This window comes from Notolepis coatsorum, assembly GCF_963971535.1.
Source record: "Notolepis coatsorum genome assembly, chromosome: 1".
Taxonomy (NCBI): domain Eukaryota; kingdom Metazoa; phylum Chordata; class Actinopteri; order Aulopiformes; family Paralepididae; genus Notolepis; species Notolepis coatsorum.
Window position 1 is genome coordinate 303,648,382 of NC_140165.1, and position 20,604 is coordinate 303,668,985.

General features: G+C 43.2%; 2 protein-coding genes across 4 annotated transcripts in view; one reads left to right on the forward strand and one right to left on the reverse strand.

Moving 5' to 3' along the window:
* Positions 1–26: 26 nt before the first annotated feature.
* On the reverse strand, positions 27–2,927 carry gmfg (glia maturation factor, gamma). Its single transcript, XM_084319325.1, has 7 exons — positions 2,817–2,927; positions 2,274–2,370; positions 1,076–1,125; positions 939–992; positions 766–844; positions 440–513; positions 27–211 (listed from the first exon to the last, which is right to left on the reverse strand). The coding sequence occupies exons 1-7, from the start codon at positions 2,817–2,819 to the stop codon at positions 140–142; spliced, it is 429 nt and encodes a 142-aa protein (XP_084175451.1). The 5' UTR covers positions 2,820–2,927; the 3' UTR covers positions 27–139.
* A 7,536-nt stretch (positions 2,928–10,463) lies between these two features.
* samd4b (sterile alpha motif domain containing 4B) overlaps positions 10,464–20,604 on the forward strand; it is a 28,877-nt gene continuing 18,736 nt past the window's right edge. Inside the window, exons 1-7 of one of the 3 annotated variants that reach the window (XM_084319263.1) lie at positions 10,464–11,113; positions 12,836–13,380; positions 14,519–15,007; positions 15,437–15,682; positions 17,979–18,088; positions 18,415–18,501; positions 19,228–19,504. In XM_084319263.1, coding sequence (XP_084175389.1) covers positions 13,185–13,380; positions 14,519–15,007; positions 15,437–15,682; positions 17,979–18,088; positions 18,415–18,501; positions 19,228–19,504 — 1,405 coding nt within the window. In that variant the 5' untranslated portion in view covers positions 10,464–11,113; positions 12,836–13,184. The remainder of the gene's footprint in view (positions 11,114–12,835; positions 13,381–14,518; positions 15,008–15,436; positions 15,683–17,978; positions 18,089–18,414; positions 18,502–19,227; positions 19,505–20,604) is intronic. The other 2 variants (XM_084319265.1, XM_084319264.1) reach the window with 2 other exon arrangements.

Genomic DNA, 20,604 nt, shown 5'->3' on the forward strand with positions numbered 1-20,604 from the left:
AGGTCCTACGGAAATAGAAAATGAATCCCATTGTGCCACAAGAGAAATTAATCATTTAAACTTCAGAGAATATCTTTTAATAAGATCAACATATTATGTAATAACAATATTTGTTGCTTTTTTATATTAAGATGAATATTCAGCTAAAAAATGACAGTTGTTCCTTCAGCCACTCCTCTGTCAACTCATCTGGGCTTCTTGTTTCAAAAACCTTACAAATATTAAAAGGAAGAAACACTTAAGTGAAATGTACACATGTATTGTAAAAATGTTAATTAGCTTTAAACAATTTATAAATAAAAGCACACCATTATAATTTTCACAAGATACATAAATGAAGATTAAAATCGTGAACCTTTTCAAAATGTCATAATTGTACTCATGTACTCTTCTCATGGTCATCGTATTAGAGAAATCTGTTTGTATTTAAGATAATCACCTTTGTGAGCTCTGCAGCACGGACCAGCTGGTTCTTGCTGCCTGCATACATCATCTGTTGCACAGGCTTGCACCCTGTGAAATTAAGCATGATTGAAGTTTAAGCTATTCTTAGGAATTCTGTAATTGAAGGTTAATGTACCCTGATAAATCTTGATAGATGTTTAATTAATTATCACTTATATTCCCCACAAATATACCATTCTAATCTGAATCGACAAATGCCACCGTTGATTTGGCTGTTTTACCATCTTGAACTAAGCGGAGATCATTACCTGACCCCAAGGGGAAAGAGGTTAGTTTCGGTTGAGGGAAATTATGACTTACCCATTGGACTTGAGAAAATGAAGCACAGAGGATAAGACACTCTGCCGTCTGTGTGGACATATTTATAGCTATAGACGATATATGTGCACTCCTGTCAAGGAATTCAAATTCAACAACAATGGTAAAACTCAATGCTTTTGATGACAATCGTGCAAATTGGAAATGACATAAGGATATCTGGGCTGCCGTTCTGGAAGTTCCTCCCTCAGCTCGTCCAGGGAGATGTCCTGAAAGGCAGGTATTATTGGTGATTGATTTTAACTCTGATTGTTAGATTTTCAAAAGACAAAAGCTCGTAGAATTAGCTTACCTCGTATTCCTCCTCCAGGATTACAAGCTGCTTCACCATATCTATTTTTACTGAAAAATTAGAACGATTATTGGTCACAGCACAACATGTTTTGCCTTTTTCATTGCATTTGCTACAGATCATTCTTAAAGGAGACATGATATTGTATCTTTTCAACAATTGTATACAACTTCATTGAATCTGTGGAAGCTGTTTGTTCACAGTTTCTTTCCTAAAACTGGTCCAAATCTATTTTTGATTATTTATTTTCTAGCACCTCTTCCCTTTTATTGAACACCATCTTTGTCAGGTGTAGCGCACACCAGACTTTAAATAAATTATTTCCTTCTCTGCCTGGCCCAAGAGTACCCAAGAGTAAAAAACGTACAAACTTGCAGTGGTGGAGGAAGTACACAGTTCCTTTTACTGAAGTAAAACTATAAATACCCAGATAGAATAGTACTGGTAAAAGTATTTTATATTGAATGTACTTCAGTATATCAAAAGTAAAAGTTCTACATGATGTTTGTGTATTCCAGTGCTTGGGAGTGTTCAACCCTCAAACCATTGACCTCTAAAGGTTATGTTAAAGTAGTATGTGGTCCAGTTATGCTGGTCTGATTACGTCATCTTGAAGTTGGCAGGCTTCAAATACATTTTTGCCATGTTCTTTGTGCTAAATCTTTTTCTTCAAACTAAGTAACTAGTAAATGATTACTGGTTCAGATAAATGTAGTGGAGTAAAAAGTACAATATTTCCTTTGAAGTGTAGTGGGGTAAAAGTGTACAAAGTTCCCTAAAGTTAAAGTAAAGTACAAGCGCCTCAAAATGTTACATAATAAATTCACTGATCTAATGAATTGCTTGACAACACAAGGGGTAATAATTCTGAACAGCTTTATTTATTTTTTTATCTGAAGACTTCAAACCCTGGCCAAGCTTGCAAGGAGTACCTATACATTTTCCTAAATAAGATTTCAGACTGCCAAATTCTTAAAGACTAGCCAAAATCCATTTTTCATAATATGTCCTCTTTAAAAACAGGCATCAGGCAAGCAGTAAAAAGAATACACAAAACTTTTACTTCAGTGTGTTCAAACCTACTTTTGCCCAATGCTTAAGTGGTTAAAATACAGGATTGAGCAAGGTATAACTACCTGGTTGGAATAAACACAGTGGAAATATATACAAGGAACTTTCACCACTATGTGTTACTCACTCAGCATTCCGGCATTGCTAGTCTCTTTTCGGAATCTGAACTTCTTCAGTTTTTCTTTCAGACTGTCATCCACTTCACACACAACCAGGGAGCTGGACTGTAATTTGAATCAGAAACCACAGGAAATAAATGAATCAAATATGCTATAATACAGTGAAAAGGATTGGAGCGGTTTAATGAAATGTTTATAACAAACAAAACCAAAGAAGGTCAGGGAAAGCAACTTTGCTATTTCAAATGTGCAGGTCCCCGTGCACCACGGCAGAAACTTATTAAAGATTCAAAACATTAAGTGACAGATTGAGGGCAGGACATGTCCCCCCCCCCCCCCCCCCCCCCTTGCATCATGGGACGATGCAGTTTCCTGTGTCATATATATTGTGGGGGATGGTAGACCTGAGTAGCAAGCAATGGTATACTAATTAGAAACCCACTGAATTTAATAATAATAACTTAACCATAACTGACACCACCACCACCCCGAATGAAATGTATGCAGAAGTGCATTATCTTATTTTTAAAAAAAAGTGTAATTTCTCATACCATTCTGAAAGAGATCCTGGTCTGCCTTCCCTTTTTTCAATATGATACTGTCTTGTTGAAGTATAGTTCCTCACCAGCAGCTACTGAAAAGACACTGCCTGACTGACTCTCAACATCCTCCTTTAGCCGACCAGAGGAGGACAGGCCCCCTGCGGTGTGTCACCAGCGCCTCCTCCCCTTTCTGCAATGCCATCAAGCGCGTATGCACACTCCTTCTGATGCCATCTCTAGTCTCCTGAGCTTGTTCTGCATATATTTGTTATGCACTTACAGTACTTAAAGGGGAATGCCACACATTGTTAAGATGGGTGTATGTTATCCCTGTGCCCCGTGAGAGTTCAGTCAATGATTGTGAACATTCATCACCCTCTCCTAGAGACATCTTAGACATCAGAGACGGTACCATACTGCCCTACAAAGGCAAACCCTTGCCCTACATAACTACTGTGGGGTTGCGCATAAGGGTGTAGGGGGGGGGGGGGGGGGTTCTGTGGCTCAGCTGCTAGGGGGGCCCCATGGAGACCAGCAATAATAATGTATGTTTAATATATGTTTTTTTTTATCCACTTTTTTCTCCCCATTTTCTATTTTTCTCCCATCCCAATTTCGTGTTTCCAATTCTTCCCTCCCCTGTCTTGAACGTTGCTAGACTATGCCTCCCACTGGTCGGCTGTAGTGAGGATAGAAGCCTTGCATCATGTGTCCCCTCCGGTACACGAGGAGGCAGCCTGTCGCATCTTTTCACCGCAGCAGCTCGAACTCTCAGTGGCGAGGAGTAACACGTGGGAGGCTCACGCTGCCCCCGATACTTCCTGTTTCCGCCGCACCGGCGTCACCCAACCGACCTGTAGGAGTCGCTGTCCACAACGTCCAATCCCCACCCACCGGCTTTCCCACCCTCTAACACTTGCCAATTGTGTTAGTATGACGGCCGGCCAGCCGGTAGCAACGCAGAGAGCTGGGCTCGATATCAGCATCTCCTGCGTTAGTGGCGAGCGCCTTGCCCACTGCGGCACTCAGCCGCCCTTGTTTAATATATGTTATGAGTTAAAAGAACACGCCAACATTTGGGGACATTTGTTTACCGTCTTCTCCAGAGAGAGACAATAAGATAGATACCAGTTTCCTCTCTGTGCGTTCAGTAGAAAGCTATCTGGCTGCACGTTAGCCTAGCTTAGCACAATGAATGGAAGCGGACAGTGACGGGTAGCCTAGGCATTGTCCAACTAACACCTCTGCCGAAGGCAACCCGTCACTGTCCGCTTCCATTCATTGTGCTAAGCTAGGCTAACGTGCAGCCAGATAGCTTTCTATACTGAACGCACAGAGAGGAAACTGGTACCCATCTTCTTGTCTCTCTCTGGAGAAGACGGTAAGCTAATTTCCGGGGTGGGGGAAACTGTACAACTGTACAAGCAAAACTGTACATTGGAATATCGACAAAATCATACTTGGTTCCAAGAAGAGGGTCTCGTGTATTCTTGGGTTATGTAATTTACTGTACATTGGAGGGGGTTGGGTTAGGACATTTACAGGGGCCAGTTTCGAATTGCAGTCTCCCGTAGGTGTTCTTTGAGAGTGGTTTTGAAAGTGGGTAGTGATTCACATTCCTTTACAGCTTTGGGTAGGGCGTTCCACATTGATGTGGCATAATTGCGAAACGTGTTTAGTCCCTTGTTTGAGCCAAATCTGGGTTTAACATGATTTGTGGAGCTCCCTCTGGTGTTGTGGTCGTGGTATTCACTGACCTTTGGGAAGTATTTTGACATGTACATGGGTACCTTAGTCGTGTAGTGTATCTTGTAGACCAGGCCCATTGCAAGTTGCTGTACTCTGTCGTCTACTGTAAGCCATCCTAGGTTGTCAAAGTGGGCAGGGGTGAGGTGGGTTCTAGGAGTAAGGTCAAGAAAGAATGATTTTTTCTTCCACTGACTTGAGTATGATTTTTATGAACAATTTGCAGTGTAAGGTTCACATAATTAAAACAAAATTATCAACAATCCATCAGGATAAGTGGAAGGTGGAGATTTTGAAAAAACCTAAACTTAGAAAATATATTGCAATTAAAAATGAGTATTTTACTGAACCTTATGTAATGTTAAACTTAAAGAGAAGACGGAGGTCTCTGTGTGCCCAGTTGAGGTCTGGCACCCTGCCATTGGCTGTGGAAGTGGGTAGATTCCAGGGTAAACCTGAGGAGGAGCGGTTGTGTGTTCTGTGTGATCTGGGAGTGGTGGAGGATGAATATCATTTTGTTTTTTATTGCCCTTTGTACACCACTTTGAGGAGGGCTTTATTTGAAAAAATTCAAATTGTAAACCCAGATTTGTTTTGGCAGTCTGAGAGCTGTATGTTGAGTTGTTTTTTTGTGGAGGACATCTTCGGTTTTGCAGGATTTTTGGAGAAGGCATGGCACCTGAGACAAAACACACTGTATCCTATATAATTGTATTTGAATTCACCTTGCTTTTCTGTTTATTTACATTGAGTACAGCTTGTGTTATATTACGTTTTATTGTATTTTCTTGTATTTTTTGTATGGCCATCTTGGTCTATGTCATTTGTTAAGTAATTGGTAAAGTATATTATTATATACTTATTGTTATGTGTCTTGGGCTGGGCATACATCTGTATGTAAGACACGAAAATAAAAAATATCAAATCAAATCAAGTAGTCTGACCAGTTTGTTTTGTGATGTTTGTAATCTTGTTTTAGCGCCTTTGAGGTGCTTTGGTACCATGAGGTGCAAGCATAGTCGTAGTACCCCAGTTTCACCCTCACCATAGACAACTCCTTGGTTTCCCCCTCCCCCCAGGTCAAGAGTCTGGGTGTCGTCCTCGACAGCACCCTATCATTCCATTCCCACATCAATAACACCATCCGGTCCGCCTACTTTCACCTTCGCAACATCAACCGCCTCCGCCCTTCACTCACTCCCAACAGCGCCGCAATCCTGGTCCACTCCCTCGTCACTTCCCGCTTGGATTACTGCAACTCCCTTCTCTTTGGTCTCCCCCACAAACTCCTCCATAAGCTCCAACTGGTCCAGAACGCTGCTGCCCGTATAATCACCAGAACCCCTGTCATCAGTCACATCACCCCCGTCCTACGTCAACTACACTGGCTTCCCATTAAACACTGCATAGACTACAAGATCCTCCTCCATACATTCAATGCCATCCACAACCTCGCCCCTCCATACCTGTCTGACCTCCTCCACATCAACATTCCCACCCGGTCCCTCAGGTCTGCCTCCTCCATCAACCTGACCGTCCCCCCAGCCCATCTGTCCACCATGGGGTCAAGAGCCTTCAGCTGCTCTGCCCCCCGCCTCTGGAACTCCCTCCCCCCGACATCAGGAACATTGACTCCATCATTCCATTTAAAACCCACCTCAAAACCCACCTGTTTAGGCAGGCGTATGTCTGATTTAATTTTTTTGTCTGATTTTATATTTTAATGGATTGTGATTGTGAATTTAACTGTTTTTAAATTGTTGTACGGCGACCTTGAGTGCCTTGAAAGGCGCCTTGTAAATAAAATGCATTATTATTATTATTATTACCCTTGAATGAGTGCTTCTGCCAGAGTCTTCAGGGTATTCTTTTTTTTTTATCCACTTTTTCTCCTCCTGTTTTTCTGTGTTTTTCTCCCATCCCAATTTAGTCGTTATGCCAATTCCCCCCTCCCCTTCCTGGTCGTTGCTCGCATGTGCCCCCACTGGTCGGTCTAGGGAGCCCTGAAGTCTATCAGACGCTTCCTCTGAGACATAGGAGACAGCCAGCAGCATCTTTTCACCTGCCACCGGATCTCCTCTCTGGTAAACAAGAATACCCTGAAGACTCTGGCAGGAGCACTCATTCAGGGGTACTACGACTATGCTTGCACCTCATGGTACCAAAGCACCTCAAAGGCGCTAAAAACAAAATTACAAACATCTCAAAACAAACTGGTCAGACTACTGCTTGACCTTACTCCTAGAACCCACCTCACCCCTGCCCACTTTGACAACCTAGGATGGCTTAGAGTAGATGACAGAGTACAGCAACTTGCAATGGGCCTGGTCTACAAGATACACTACACGACCAAGGTACCCATGTACATGGCAAAATACTTCCCAAAGGTCAGTGAATACCACGATCACAACACCAGAGGGAGCTCCACAAATCATGTTAAACCCAGATTCGGCTCAAATAAGGGACTAAACACGTTTCGCAATTATGCCACATCAATGTGGAACGCCCTACCCAAAGCTGTAAAGGAATGTGGATCACTACCCACTTTCAAAACCTCTCTCAAGAGACACCTACGGGAGACTGCAATTCAACACTGGCCCCTGTAAATATCCTAACCCAACCCCCTCCAATGTACAGTCATTTACCTAGTATGGTTTTGTCAATAGTCCAATGTACAATTTTGTTTGTTTGTACAGAGTCTCCCCCCCCTCAATGTACAGTTTTGCTTGCTTATACAGTGTGCCCCCCCCCCCCACCTCCAATGTAAATTACCCAGTATGGTTGTCAATATCCCAGTGTACCCAACCCCCCCCACCCAACCTCCTCCAATGTACAGTTTCTACGTCAAATGTATATACTCCCTTTTCTTGACTCCTTCTGTATCACAAACAGTACTGTATTTGCAAATCTGGTATGTCATAAATGTATAGATGTAGCAGTACTGACTATCTGTATGTCATGTATGTCATATATGTCCTGATGAATTGAAAATGGGGGACCCTGGTGGAAACAAGACGAAAGTCTTTCTCTGGTCTGCATCCCCTTAACAATTGTGTGTATTGAGCTGTACTGTATTGTACCCATTCTGCAATCTGTTAATAAAGTTTTCAATCAATCAATCAATCAAGCCAGCGCGGACTCTCATTGGTGAGGTGTAACGTGTGGGAGGTCACACTACCCTCACCATCTCCCTCCCTCGCTGTGCAGGCGCCCTGACCGACCTGTAGGAGTCGCTGTTTACAACCACCAGAATACCACCCCACCAGCTTCCCTCCCACTGACTCTGCCAATTGAGCCAGTATGACGGCCGGCCAATCCGGAGGCACCGCTGACAGCCGGATTCGATACCAGTGTCTCTCGCGTTGGTGACGAGCGCTTAGTCCGCTGCGCCACCCAGCCGCCCCCACTTCTGGGTATTCTTGTTTACCAGAGAGGAGATCCGGTACAAGAATCTAGTTCATTGGTTGACTTTTTTTTATTACATTGGATGCCATTTTGTCACAGGAAAGATTTGCCTCTAGGATGGATGGTAATTTCGTCTTTCCTTGTGACAATATTGTCACCCACTGTAACTGAGAAGCCGTCGGTCTTGCTGAGTTTGTTATTTGATCCGAAGAGAATGGACTCTGTTTTACCCAGGTGTTGTAATGATAGTTTGTTATCAGCGAGCCAGGTGCAGATTCTGCCGAGTTCTGAGCTGAGGGTTTTTTCAACCTGTAACTTGTTCTTGTCAGAATAGAGGTACTTAATCCAGAGGGAAATTCAGCACCACAGATCGCTCACAATAAACATTTAGGTAGTAAAAAATAAGAATACCCAGTCAAAGATATACATTCTAAAATATGTATATTCTAAAATATACAGTCAAATGTACAGGAATATACAAGGATGTATACAATCTGGTGCAAAAAAACTGCAAATAAATCGCATTGATAAATATATTTCAAATATTTCAATACATGGCCAATTATATTCTTTTTAAATGATTTTATTTATGGTGTTCATGTGTGTACTGACTTTTAATAATTTTGTTTTTGCAATAGTGATTGTAACTGAGGGGTACAATTCCCTGACTGTATTGATAAGTATGGTATCATTAAACCACTACCGCTTTATGTACTTTAACTACTGGCCATACAGTACACGATATCTAAATATGATGAACACTTTCCCACAATGAAATCGGTTCCACACAAAGGTAATAATCAAATATTTAATATATAGCAAAAGGTACATATGATAGTTACTATTACATTTATGATTTGAATGCACTTGTAAGGCAAATGAGTACTCGTAGGCAAATCAACACTGAATGTCCAATCTCTGGTTACGCAGGAAGCAAGTATACAACCTGGCTCTTAGGGAATTAGATCTATGGTACTCTTAATGATATAGCAGGATATTCTGGAAGGGGTCCTCCCGGTTGTAGGCCGGTAGGGGGGGTAGGAGAGCCGTCGGTAGTAGACCGTCTGGTCAACGATATCTAGGGAGACTTCAAGTACAGAAGACAGTGCAGTAGACTCTTGATCCGCAGATGAATACACCTTGGTTCTCTTGTAGGCTGTAGCTCCACAGTGAAGAAGAAGCTAGGCGACCTCAGTCTCTCTGAGCGCCGACTCAACTTGACTCCTCTCGGGGGTAAATCCAACACTCACAGGCGTCTGCGATTATCCGCTCCACAAATCACAGTACCAAAGCAAATATATTCCAGCCGCATAGGGCTCAGCAGTCGTCGGGTAGGTAATCCAGTGTACATGTCCCTCGGTCCTCGTCTAGATCTCCTCGGATGAAGGCGCCATGTGGTCGGCCCAGCCTAGTTAAGACTCTAGATAACACGAGGAAGCGTTGGAGATGCTGGTCACTTTAGAACTCTAACCGCACGATGCACCATACACGATAGACTATTATTACTTAATAGAAATACGTCGCACTCGACGGTACAGTGCCAAACTCTGACAATTCAGCTATTAATTCGCACGAGGTCTCGATGCTATTCTAAGGCCAAACAGGCCATACTACACCGCACGCGGTATCGTGGGTGAGGCTTCACGTTCTGTTACTAAGTTGGGTAGAAGGGTAAAGGGCTAAGGGTCTTCTACATTTACTTGCGCCATATTTATATGCACGGTGAACAAATAGTGCCACTCTCGTTTCGGTAGCCGTATCCCTGAGCGGAGCCGGGGCTAGTACGGACATGTCTCGTCGGTACCTTTGAACTTGACGTCAGGGGCTGGTCCCTGGCGCCCGGTCCTTTTGTCCAATAAGAGAATGAACTATTATGGGCTATAGTAGGCTAAAGGGATATTCCGTGTATATGTACAAGGAATATACAAGGGATATCAAACGATATACAAATACTATTCAATATATATCAATAAATAAATATATATATTCGGTTTAATCTGATCCTTCGTAACAGTGATTGTTTTTGTATGTTTTATTTGTGTGTGGACCCCAGGAAGACTAGCTGGTTGCTATCGCACCAGTTAATGGGGACCGCTAATAAAATCAAATCAAATGTTTACAAATGTTTACGAATAACGGTGATCAAAATCAAATTTCAGTCATCAATGTTTTGACAGATAAAATGCCTCCTGTCATAAATATATAGATGTAGCAGTACTGTCTATCTGTATGTCATGTATGTCATATATGTTACGATGAATTGAAAATGGGGGACCCTGATGTAAACAAGACGAAAGTCTTTCTCTGGTCTGCATCCCCTTAACAATTGTATGTATTGAGCTGTACTGTACTGTACCCATTCTGCAATCTGTTAATAAAGTTTTCAATCAATCAATCAAAGGGGGGTGGGGGGTGGAACAAGAAAACATTGCGTGACGGCATCTACGTCATCACGTCGAACCCTTACGTCTTGCGTCACTTCTAAATCGAAGTAGCCAGATTTCTCCCAAGCGCACTCTCTCCTGTTTTCTGTGTTGTAATAATAAACATTTGTACATATATCCTTTTATAGATTCTATTTGAAATCAGACAAGCGCGTCACTTCAAAAAGGAATATGACCATCGACTGCCACCGTGCACTGGATCGAAATCGACACACTTCTCGCAGCTAAGCTAACGTTTTTTTTTTGCATTTATAAGCAAACTCTGCTAACGTTAGCTTAGCCAGCAAGCTACACAGCGAGCTAGCAGGCTAGTAGCTCAGTAGCACGGTTAGCCTAGCGCGCTAATAATAAGTGACAATTCACAAAGGTAAACAAACCAACCTTTAGAATCCACTGAGTGGAAATAGCGAGCTAGTTACCTTTAACTAACACTGTGTTGGTGTAATCTGCTGGTTGAAGACTACATGTGCATGAAGTACGAGGCGAGAAAAGGGGTCATAGCAGCAGCAGCAAGGAAAAACAATACAAATCCTGAATCCTTCATCACTTAGACTTAAAGGCCTGATCGAGCTAGCGTCAGCTAATGCTGGATTGAAAGCTAAGCTAACTGAGTGCAGCAGCAACACTACGATTCCTAAAAATCAAAGCATTGGAATAACAAAAGCAACAACAACCCGGTGATCCAGGAATTATCATCACCGATCACCACAGGTTTGTTCATTAAACGTGGCTAAAAACTGAATCATGTCTGCTATTAGGAATTGATTATGTTGGCATCATAGAGGCTAGTTGTGTGCTCTCATATAGTAGCAGATTATCTGTGCATTATGATTAGCTGCTCTAAATACAGGACATGCATGTGTGTGTAATGTGTGTGTAATCTTAATAATATGCCATGGTGTTGATCCATAACTCTTAATAGCTTGATTACAATTCATCGTTATCTGTAATGTTAGCGACGTACAGCAGTTTTTTCTTTAACCTTTTAAAATATGCAGCATTCAGGTCAAACACACAAAGAACTAGCACAAATAGCAAAAGCTGAAATCTAGCTCCATTGACGAGCTGTGTGGCGTGCAGCATTACATATAATGCACACAAAGCTCGTCAATAGAGCTCAGCTGAAATCCACAACCCTATACACAAATCACTCCATGCAGTTTTGAATGGGATTTAATTGGACAACGCTGTCTGAGCGTCTGTTGCATTACACACCAGTAATGGATAGAAGAAGTGACTTAAGAGACAGAAAGCTGAACAACTGGTTTATTTGGCAGGAATTCTGAAGGCTGTTAAGCCTTTTGTTCAGTTTCAGTACACTGTGAAGTTTTGTTGGGACAAAAATTAAGCTCGAAGGAGTTATATTTTTCTGGTTGCCTTCTCTATACTGTTGCCAAATTATTTTTTGTTAATGGCAGGTTAATTGTTCTATTTGTGACTGAGACCAATTTCCAATGCTTTGTTTGATACCAAAAAAAATGTCAACGTTTTGAGGTGGTGGTAGTAGCCGTTTTCTCGGTTCAACAAATCAGGTTAATGTCCAAATTGTCCCATGTAACCAGTTTAAAGTAATGTGAGACAGTTCAATCATTTTATTTAAATGATTAAATTCGTTTTCAAGAGGAATAGAGGGATCTCCTGTCAAAGCTAGAAACCAATAAGCAATCGAGTGCCAAAATCTGTTGTGCTCACAGTTGTGAATAAAGGAACTTTTCTTTTCTCATTTACCGTCGATCACTTTCTATCTTGTTGGCATCAAGACTCTGTTTCTGATTGTATGAGAAACCTCTTTACATCCAACACAAGATACTTGTGTGTCCTAATGATAAGGAAACCCACTCCCATTGCTCAAAGAAAGTCTTAACATACCTATACATACATACTATGGAACTACACACTATGAATGTATTACATGGCCCATAATGGCCCCCAAACAGCATTGCCAACTTCAACAGACCCACGCCCCTTTTGAAGTGAGCTCCATGTATCAACAATGCCAATGCTACAACATATCCTACCACATGGCTCCTAATTGCCATCACAACTCAACATGTAGTAGATGAGGATATTCAGTGAGAGCCAGTGAATCACTAGGGTTATATTATTATAATATATTATACATAAATATTGACAAAACTGCATAAAATCGTAGAAACGGGTAAATCAATTTGAACCACAATCATCAATGATGGGATTTTAATCTAATATTTTACACCACTCCTCTTCACTAGTGTTTTTCTTTTCTTGCTTTCATATAGATGTGGTATTATTTATATTAATAAAACCCACATCGAAGCAAGCAACGCCTAAGTTATATTTTGTACTGGTACTGTTGTTCCAAATCCAACATATCCCGTTACGTATGATGTTCAAATGCATTTAGGCCTAGTATACAATACTGCTATACTAATGATCTTTTCTCGCGTTTGGTAGGAAAAAGATGATGTGATCTGCTCCAGTGCGATGATGACCCCTCCAGTCTGAACCATTTCCCAGCTATAGATCGGATGCGTACTCTCCCCCCCCGCCTTAACCTCACCCGGCCCCTCCCGAACGCTACCGTGCGCCACGCCCCATCTGGAGCCGAGCCCCAGCACTTGAACCATGTGAGGGGCCCCTCGCATCTCTCTTGAGGGGATCACAGGACTGTTCCAGATAAGCCACCGCTGTGCGGGGCTAGAGTGACCCACCCTGTGAGTGAGAAAGCAAAGTCTTCCCACTACCCCCCTCGCCGCCCGCCCGCGCACATTCCTGTTCTCCTTTTCCCGAGGGGAGACGCGCCATGATGTTCCGAGACCAGGTGGGCATCCTGACGGATTGGTTCAAGGGCTGGAATGAGTGTGAGCAGACGGTGGCACTGTTGTCCCTCTTGAAGAGGGTCTCTCGCACGCAGGCCCGCTTCTTGCACATCTGCCTGGAGCACTGGCTGGCCGACTGCACGGAGATCCACATCCTGGAGGCCGAGGCCAACAATGCCGGTAAGCATGGCGGTTTCCCCCCCCCCCCGATAGTGTGCCAGACACGCTGTTTATTGTCTGTTGTTGTTGTTGTTGTTGTTGTCGAAATGGTTTTTACCGTTAACACTTTGATCTTTTGTTAAATTTTGTTAAATTCATAATTTACCATCCCTCGCCAGCCCTATTTAACATGGAGAAGTTCCCCTTCTTTGCAGGGCTATAACTTTTTAATTTGTATTGCTAAATTGACATTACTACGGCCCATTCAACGTCCTATATCTATTGTTCAGGGTGTAGCAACGTTATACTTTTTCATTCACATATTCATACTAAAATACGGTCTAAAGTATAAGTATGTTTTTATCGTTTTCTGCAGATTTCTCCAGAACTTGATTTATAGCCCCAAATGCATTATATTGATGATGAAATACAGTTTGATAGGAATCTGTGCGAGATAAAAAATGTCAACTGGACGTGCTTCTAGGAGTTACTAAGTATGATCTGATGTTGACCGGATGGGCGGGGGGTCATTTATAATTCCGTGGCCAACGTTATATCATTAATCTAGTGTGGGTGATATGATCATTAGAGCAGTTAGTAAAGAACACGTTGAAAAATAACGCTGGATCTTACCGTATCTTCCTCGCGCCGTTGGACGATGAGCGTGGAACTGAAATATTCCTATTATGGGATGTAGAAATATCCGATCCATTTCCAGGTTTTATAATAGTATATACGACCAAATCATGTTGTTTATCGAGTTATTTGCAATCGATCGATATCCAGTGTGTCAAGATGGAGTCTCGCTAACGATAGCGAGTGCCCGGAAGAAATATGGGTGAGCACCACTTCATCCGCATCACTTCCTGTTTGGGCGATCGGCCGATCGGCCACCAGATGGCGCTCTTGAACCGTTGGAGAGTTGAGAGGGGCTCACCAGTACATATAATGTCTCCGGGGGAGAAATATGATTTCGATCACAGATTTTTGAAATATTGATATCTTCGGCAGAATAAGCATGGCGGGGAAAGACGCTGCCCAGCGTCTTCGGCGATTAAAGTGTTAACTACTTGCTGTTAAAAGTGTTGATAAGTGTCTCTTAAGACTCTCACTCTCTCGCTATCTCCCCCCCCCCCCCCCCGTTGCCTCTTTTCACCAGCCATCGTCAGCCAGTGGCACCAGGAGCCCAAGGAGAAGGCGGTGTCTCTGCTGCTGTCCCACCTCCCGCTGCTCCAGCCGCGCAACAGCGAGGCCAAGTGTGAGTACATGAAGCTGCTGCAGAAGGTGCTGAGCCACACCATCGAGAGCAGCCTGTTCGTGGAGGAGAGCCGGCAGCTGCTGTCCTACGCCCTCATCCACCCCGCCACCACCCTGGACGACCGCACCTCCCTGGCCATGTGGCTGAACCACTTGGAGGAGCATCTGTCCAGCGGCTACGCGGCGCCCTCCTCCCGGGCCCCCGCCAGCCCCTATCATCACCCCCGCCAGGGCTCAGACGAGTGGCCCAGCTCCGCGGAGGCCCTGGACCCCGGCCACGCCTGGCAGGACAAGTCCCCCTCCTCCTCCAGCACGTCTCCGGCAGGCCAGAACGGACACATGCCATTCCCAGGTGGAATGCCCTCTCCCATCAACAGCAATAACAACACAGGTCTCCTCTTTCTCCCTTCCATCACTTGATGACAGCTGGGGAGAAGAGAGTCGTGTGCGTGTGCGTGTGTGGAGGGATATAAGTAGATATCTCACACATTCATTTAAGTTTTGTTTTATATTTGCCACATATAAGGTACACGTACATTACAGTGAAATGCTTGGTTCTGTATGAGCCTCCTGAAATTGTGCTTCATACAGTAAAAAAAAAGAATAAAGACCAAACACTATACAAAATATACGATGTACAAAATGCAAAAATGAGGCAGTGCAAATCCTTTAGTAATAAATAGATAAAATATGGTTGCAATTATATATCACTGGCCGTCACATCTTACTAGAAAGACTAGAATACCTTCCTCACTCTCATTCCTACGTATTCTGATATTTTCCTTCCTATTCTACCCAACGGCACCGCGTCCGCTGCCAGGCATGGGTGGTCAGATGCAGCCCAGCCCTCTGAAAAGGTCCATGTCCCTGATCCCCTCCAGCCCTCAGGCCTGTGGCTCTGATTGGCTGAGCCAGGACGACCTCGGTGGTGGGCGGCAGGGGTTCGTCCCCACGGACCACGCGCCCCTGTCGCCCCAGAGCAGCGTGGCCTCCTCGGGCAGCGAGCAGACGGACGACCAAGGCTCCGCGCGCAACACCTTCCAGGAGGACGGCAGTGGCATGAAAGGTCTGATTTAGATGAGATGGTTCTTTATCGTCTGTTATTGCGGAAATTCTGTTTTGTGTCGAAACGCACGATACTGCGTTACAAAAAAAGAAGAACATAGGACAACCATGTTACAGAACAGACAGACATACAGACGAGACATCAGAGAGACAACCATGTTACAGAACAGCCAGACATTAGGGCTGTACCGAATGCTTCGAAGCTTCGATCATAATGTTGACGTTCGAATTCTAAATCAACATTCGAAAAAGAAAAAAAATTTAAATCATTATTTTTTTTGTGTCTATTCAATCTGTTTAAACCAATGGGGATTTTCTTCACAGTTGCAGTTAAAGATTAGGCTACACTAATATTATAATATTATACTATGAGACGTCACCATCACTTTCATACCAACCGTGCCCTTATTGGATTATTTATGTTGACGAAACTGATGAGTAATATTCATTAAAGAAAGTTGATTTAATAAAAGAAAAAGACAAATTTAATCAGATTAATCACTTTATTCAAATTGAGGATTCAGTTAACCCTTTATCTGCCGGAGCTTATTCTCATCCTTGTAGCCTCTCTGCCAGCACTATTTGTCTATGGAGATGTTCACCTTCTTTGCAGGGCTATAACTTTTTAAATTGTATTGCTAAATTGACATTACTATGGCCCATTCAACATCAATTATCTATCGTTCAGGATGTAGAAACGTTTTACTTTTTCATTCACACATTCATACAAAAATACGGTCTAGAGTATAAATGTTTTTATCGTTTTCTGCAGTATTTCATAGAACGTGAGTTATAGCCATAAATGCATATATTAGATCATCAAATGCAGTTTGATACCGATTGACGCCAGATAAAAAATGTCAACTGTACATGATCCCAGACGTTATGACTCATCATGCGCGGTTGACCGGAGGGGGGGGGGGGTCGTTTATAATTCCGTGGCCGACGTTAAATCATTCATGTAGTATGGGTGATATATAGATCAGAGCAGTTTGTATCAAAAATGGTAACCAAACAGGCTGAAACTCACCCCAGTCTCCTCGTAGAGTTGGGTGATGAGCGTGGAGCAAAAAGATCGCTATTATGGGATGTTGATCTAGGTGAACCATTTCCGGGTTGTATATTACTAATACACGTCCAATCATGTTGTTTATTGAGTTATGGCAACGGATCGATATGCACGGTGTCTGGATCCCGCGAGCGAAAGCGAGCGGCCGGACGGAATAGGGAGACACACCGGCGTCACAATTATCGACATCCGGTTGCAACTCGTTGATCGGCCACCTGGTGGCGGTATTGGAGAGTTGAGCGGAGATCTACAGCACCAGTCAAGGATCCGTGGGTGAAATATGAATACCATGACAGAAATTTGAAATATTGATCTCAAAGACGCTGTAAAACGTCATTGGCAGATTACGCATGGCGAGGAATGACGTGGTAACACGTCATTGACGAGAAAAGTTTTTTTTTTGTAATCTTTTTTATATAGAAATTCGAAGCTTCGTTCGAATACTTCAATCGAAGCTTCGAATGTTAAAAAATGACATTCGGTACAGCCCTACCAGACATACAGACAAGACATCAGAGAAACAACCATGTTACAGAACAGACAGACATACAGACAAGACATCAGAGAAACAACCATGTTACAGAACAGACAGACATACAGACGAGACATCAGAGAAACAACCATGTTACAAAACAGACAGACATACAGACGAGACATCAGAGAAACAACCATGTTACAAAACAGACAGACATACAAGACATCAGAGAAACAACCATGTTACAGAACAGACAGACATACAGACAAGACATCAGAGAAACAACCATGTTACAGAACAGACAGACATACAGACAAGACATCAGAGAAACAACCATGTTACAGAACAGACAGACATACAAGACATCAGAGAAACAACCATGTTACAGAACAGACAGACATACAAGACATCAGAGAAACAACCATGTTACAGAACAGACAGACATACAGACAGACAAGACATCAGAGAAACAACCCCTTCCTTCCCTTACCGACCAACATAATTAATTTCATGTGGCACAGTCTCATACGTCATGAGGTTATGTTGTATTGCACAACCCTTTTATATTGCCCTGTCCCATGTAGGTTGGACCAACAATTCTATCCTGCTTTTTTTTTTTTTTTTTTTTTTTTTTTATATACTTAAACGCTGTGAACTGCCAGCAGCCACTGTGATATAACCCTGAATGTAATTGTGTGTTTTCTTGCCCCCCGGTGTGTTTGTGTTTTTACGGTCTGCGTGTTTGCCCTCCAGATGTTCCAACGTGGTTAAAGAGCCTCCGTCTTCATAAATACGCAGCACTTTTCTCCCAGATGAACTACGATGAGATGATGATCCTGACGGAGCATCACCTAGAGTCACAGGTTCGAAACCCCCCCCCCCCATTCAGATCGATGACAATAAGGACTTTTTGATTTGTAAGCACGGCTTACACTCCCGCCTTGAGCTCTGGTGATATCTCAACTCTCAACGAGGCATGAAATTAAGCGATGCACCCTACAGTTATATAGAGCCACCCACCCACACACCCACACACACACACACACACACAAACAGCGCGGCATTCCTTTGGCTCCGTAGCTTTAATGAACTAGATGGTGATTAGGGTTGTAATTTAGTAGCTGTACAGAATGTCCAGTGTTACCCTCTCTCCCACCAACACATCTTCCTTCTTCTCTTCTCCCTCTAGAATGTGACTAAAGGGGCTCGGCATAAGATTGCCTTAAGTATCCAGAAACTGCGAGAGAGGCAAAGTGTGCTGAAGTCCTTAGAAAAGGTAATGCGAGTCACAGTGTGAACGCTCTTCTCATCTCAAAGGCTTTTCGATAAGTCGGCTGTGTTGGGGCATTGCGAATGTTTCCTTGATCTTTTGGGATTTAAGTTGTTCATTCATGCTTTGCTATACTAATAATGGAGATCCTACATAGGCTAAGTATGGAAGGACACTATAAAAGTATGGATTTCTTGAATAGTTTAAGAATTGCACAAAAATTCTGTTGAACAATGTTCAGTCATTGTAAGCAGACCTACAGTCATTTCACATGTGACTGTGATATTCCTCACTTTCAGGGTGACATTGTCTAGTGGGACATATTTCCCAGCCACAGTCACATATATATTATATTGTGCACGGAACGGACGATTATATTCATAATGGTCTGGAAGAGGTATAGAATCGACCTATCTCAACCCACCCCCCCCCCTTTCCTTGATCCTCCAATCACAGCTGTCACTTCCCTCTGACAAACCTTTGTCAACAGTTGTGATTGGAGGATCAAGAAATGATATAGGCTCTTCCAGACCATATGGATTTGATGATTTTTATCTGTGCACAATATAATATATATATATATATATACGGACTCTGACTGTGGCTGGGCAATATGCCTCTCCCACTAGACGATGTCACTCTGAAAGTGTGAAATGATTACATAGAAAGTGTGTAGGAAGCCTGTGAAGGGCGTTTCTGTGACGCTAAGGTGGCCCTTTCCCGCCCGCGCAGGACATCTTGGAAGGGGGAAACCTGCGCAACGCCCTCCAGGAGTTGCAGCAGATCATCATCACGCCCATCAAGTCGCAGGGTCTGCTCTGCCTGGCCCACACGGACTCAGAGCAGAGCATCTCCTCCCCCTCGGAGGCCTCCAAGTCCGGGGGGGACAAGGAGCTGGCCTCGGAGGTCTTCCAGTCCCACAATCCTCCCCCCTGCGACGTAGAGTCCTCGGTCACGCCCATTTCTGACGGCGACATCGCCGGACAGTTCACGCGTGTCATGGGTAAAGGTAAGACGGAGATAGCAAGTACTGAGTACGTGATGAATGTCTACTACAAACTTTCATTTATAGAGTTTTCTAGACAATTCTTTAGAGTGAACAGTGTGCTTATATCTATTAATTCGTGTTGGTATAATACATAAAGGTTATACATAATGATAATTAGGGATGCACGATATTGATTTTTTGACACCGATACCGATAACTTTATGCTCCTCAAGCCGATACCGATACCGATAACCGATATTTATTGTATTATAATATTTTTTTTAACTGTATATATATATATATATATATATATATATTTTTTTTACCAAATTTTTTTTTTTTTTTTAGTATTTATAAGCTCCGACGTCATTGGTACTGCTATCGGTACTCGAGAAATTATGGAGGTTTTTTTTGAGGAATTTAAACGTTGCAAACTAATCTCTATTAGCTCTCCTGCGCGGGGAGCGGGCTGCCTGCTCTCTCCTCTCTTCCCCTCCCAGTGAGAGCAGAGCTGCAGCGCAGCACCCGTGTGAGTGAGTGTGTGTGTGTGTGTGTGTGTGTGTGGGAGGCTCCCACACACACACTCACTCACACACACACACACACACACACACACTCACTCACACGGGTGCTGCGCTGCAGCTCTGCTCTCATAATGGCGGACAGAACGAAATGTTCAAAAGTCTGGGTCTATTTTACTGAAGTCGATGCTGACAACGCTCGTTGCCACAAGTGCAACAAGACATTTGCCAGTAATGTATAAGCGCTGGTACTTGTCAATGTGGCTGGCGGGGAGATAACGTTAGCTCCGAGTAGAGTAATGGCTGACAATCCGGAGGTAAATAAACGAACGAGAGCTTCTGATTGGTGGTAAGAAGAAGAGGTGGGTGCAAGCCGTGGGACGTAATTGGCAGATCGACTGTCTGTCTCCGAATGTAACGTGACTATGTCACAGCCAAGAAAGGGAGCGCTCGATTTGTGAAAAACTCCCTGTTCCTAAACCACACGCTATCAGTTTTACCACAGTACTGGCAAAACGGGAGGAGGCTATAATAAAAACAAGCGCCCTTCATCCAAATCCACCCACACCGGATTTCTTTTAACCAAAAAATTTATTATAT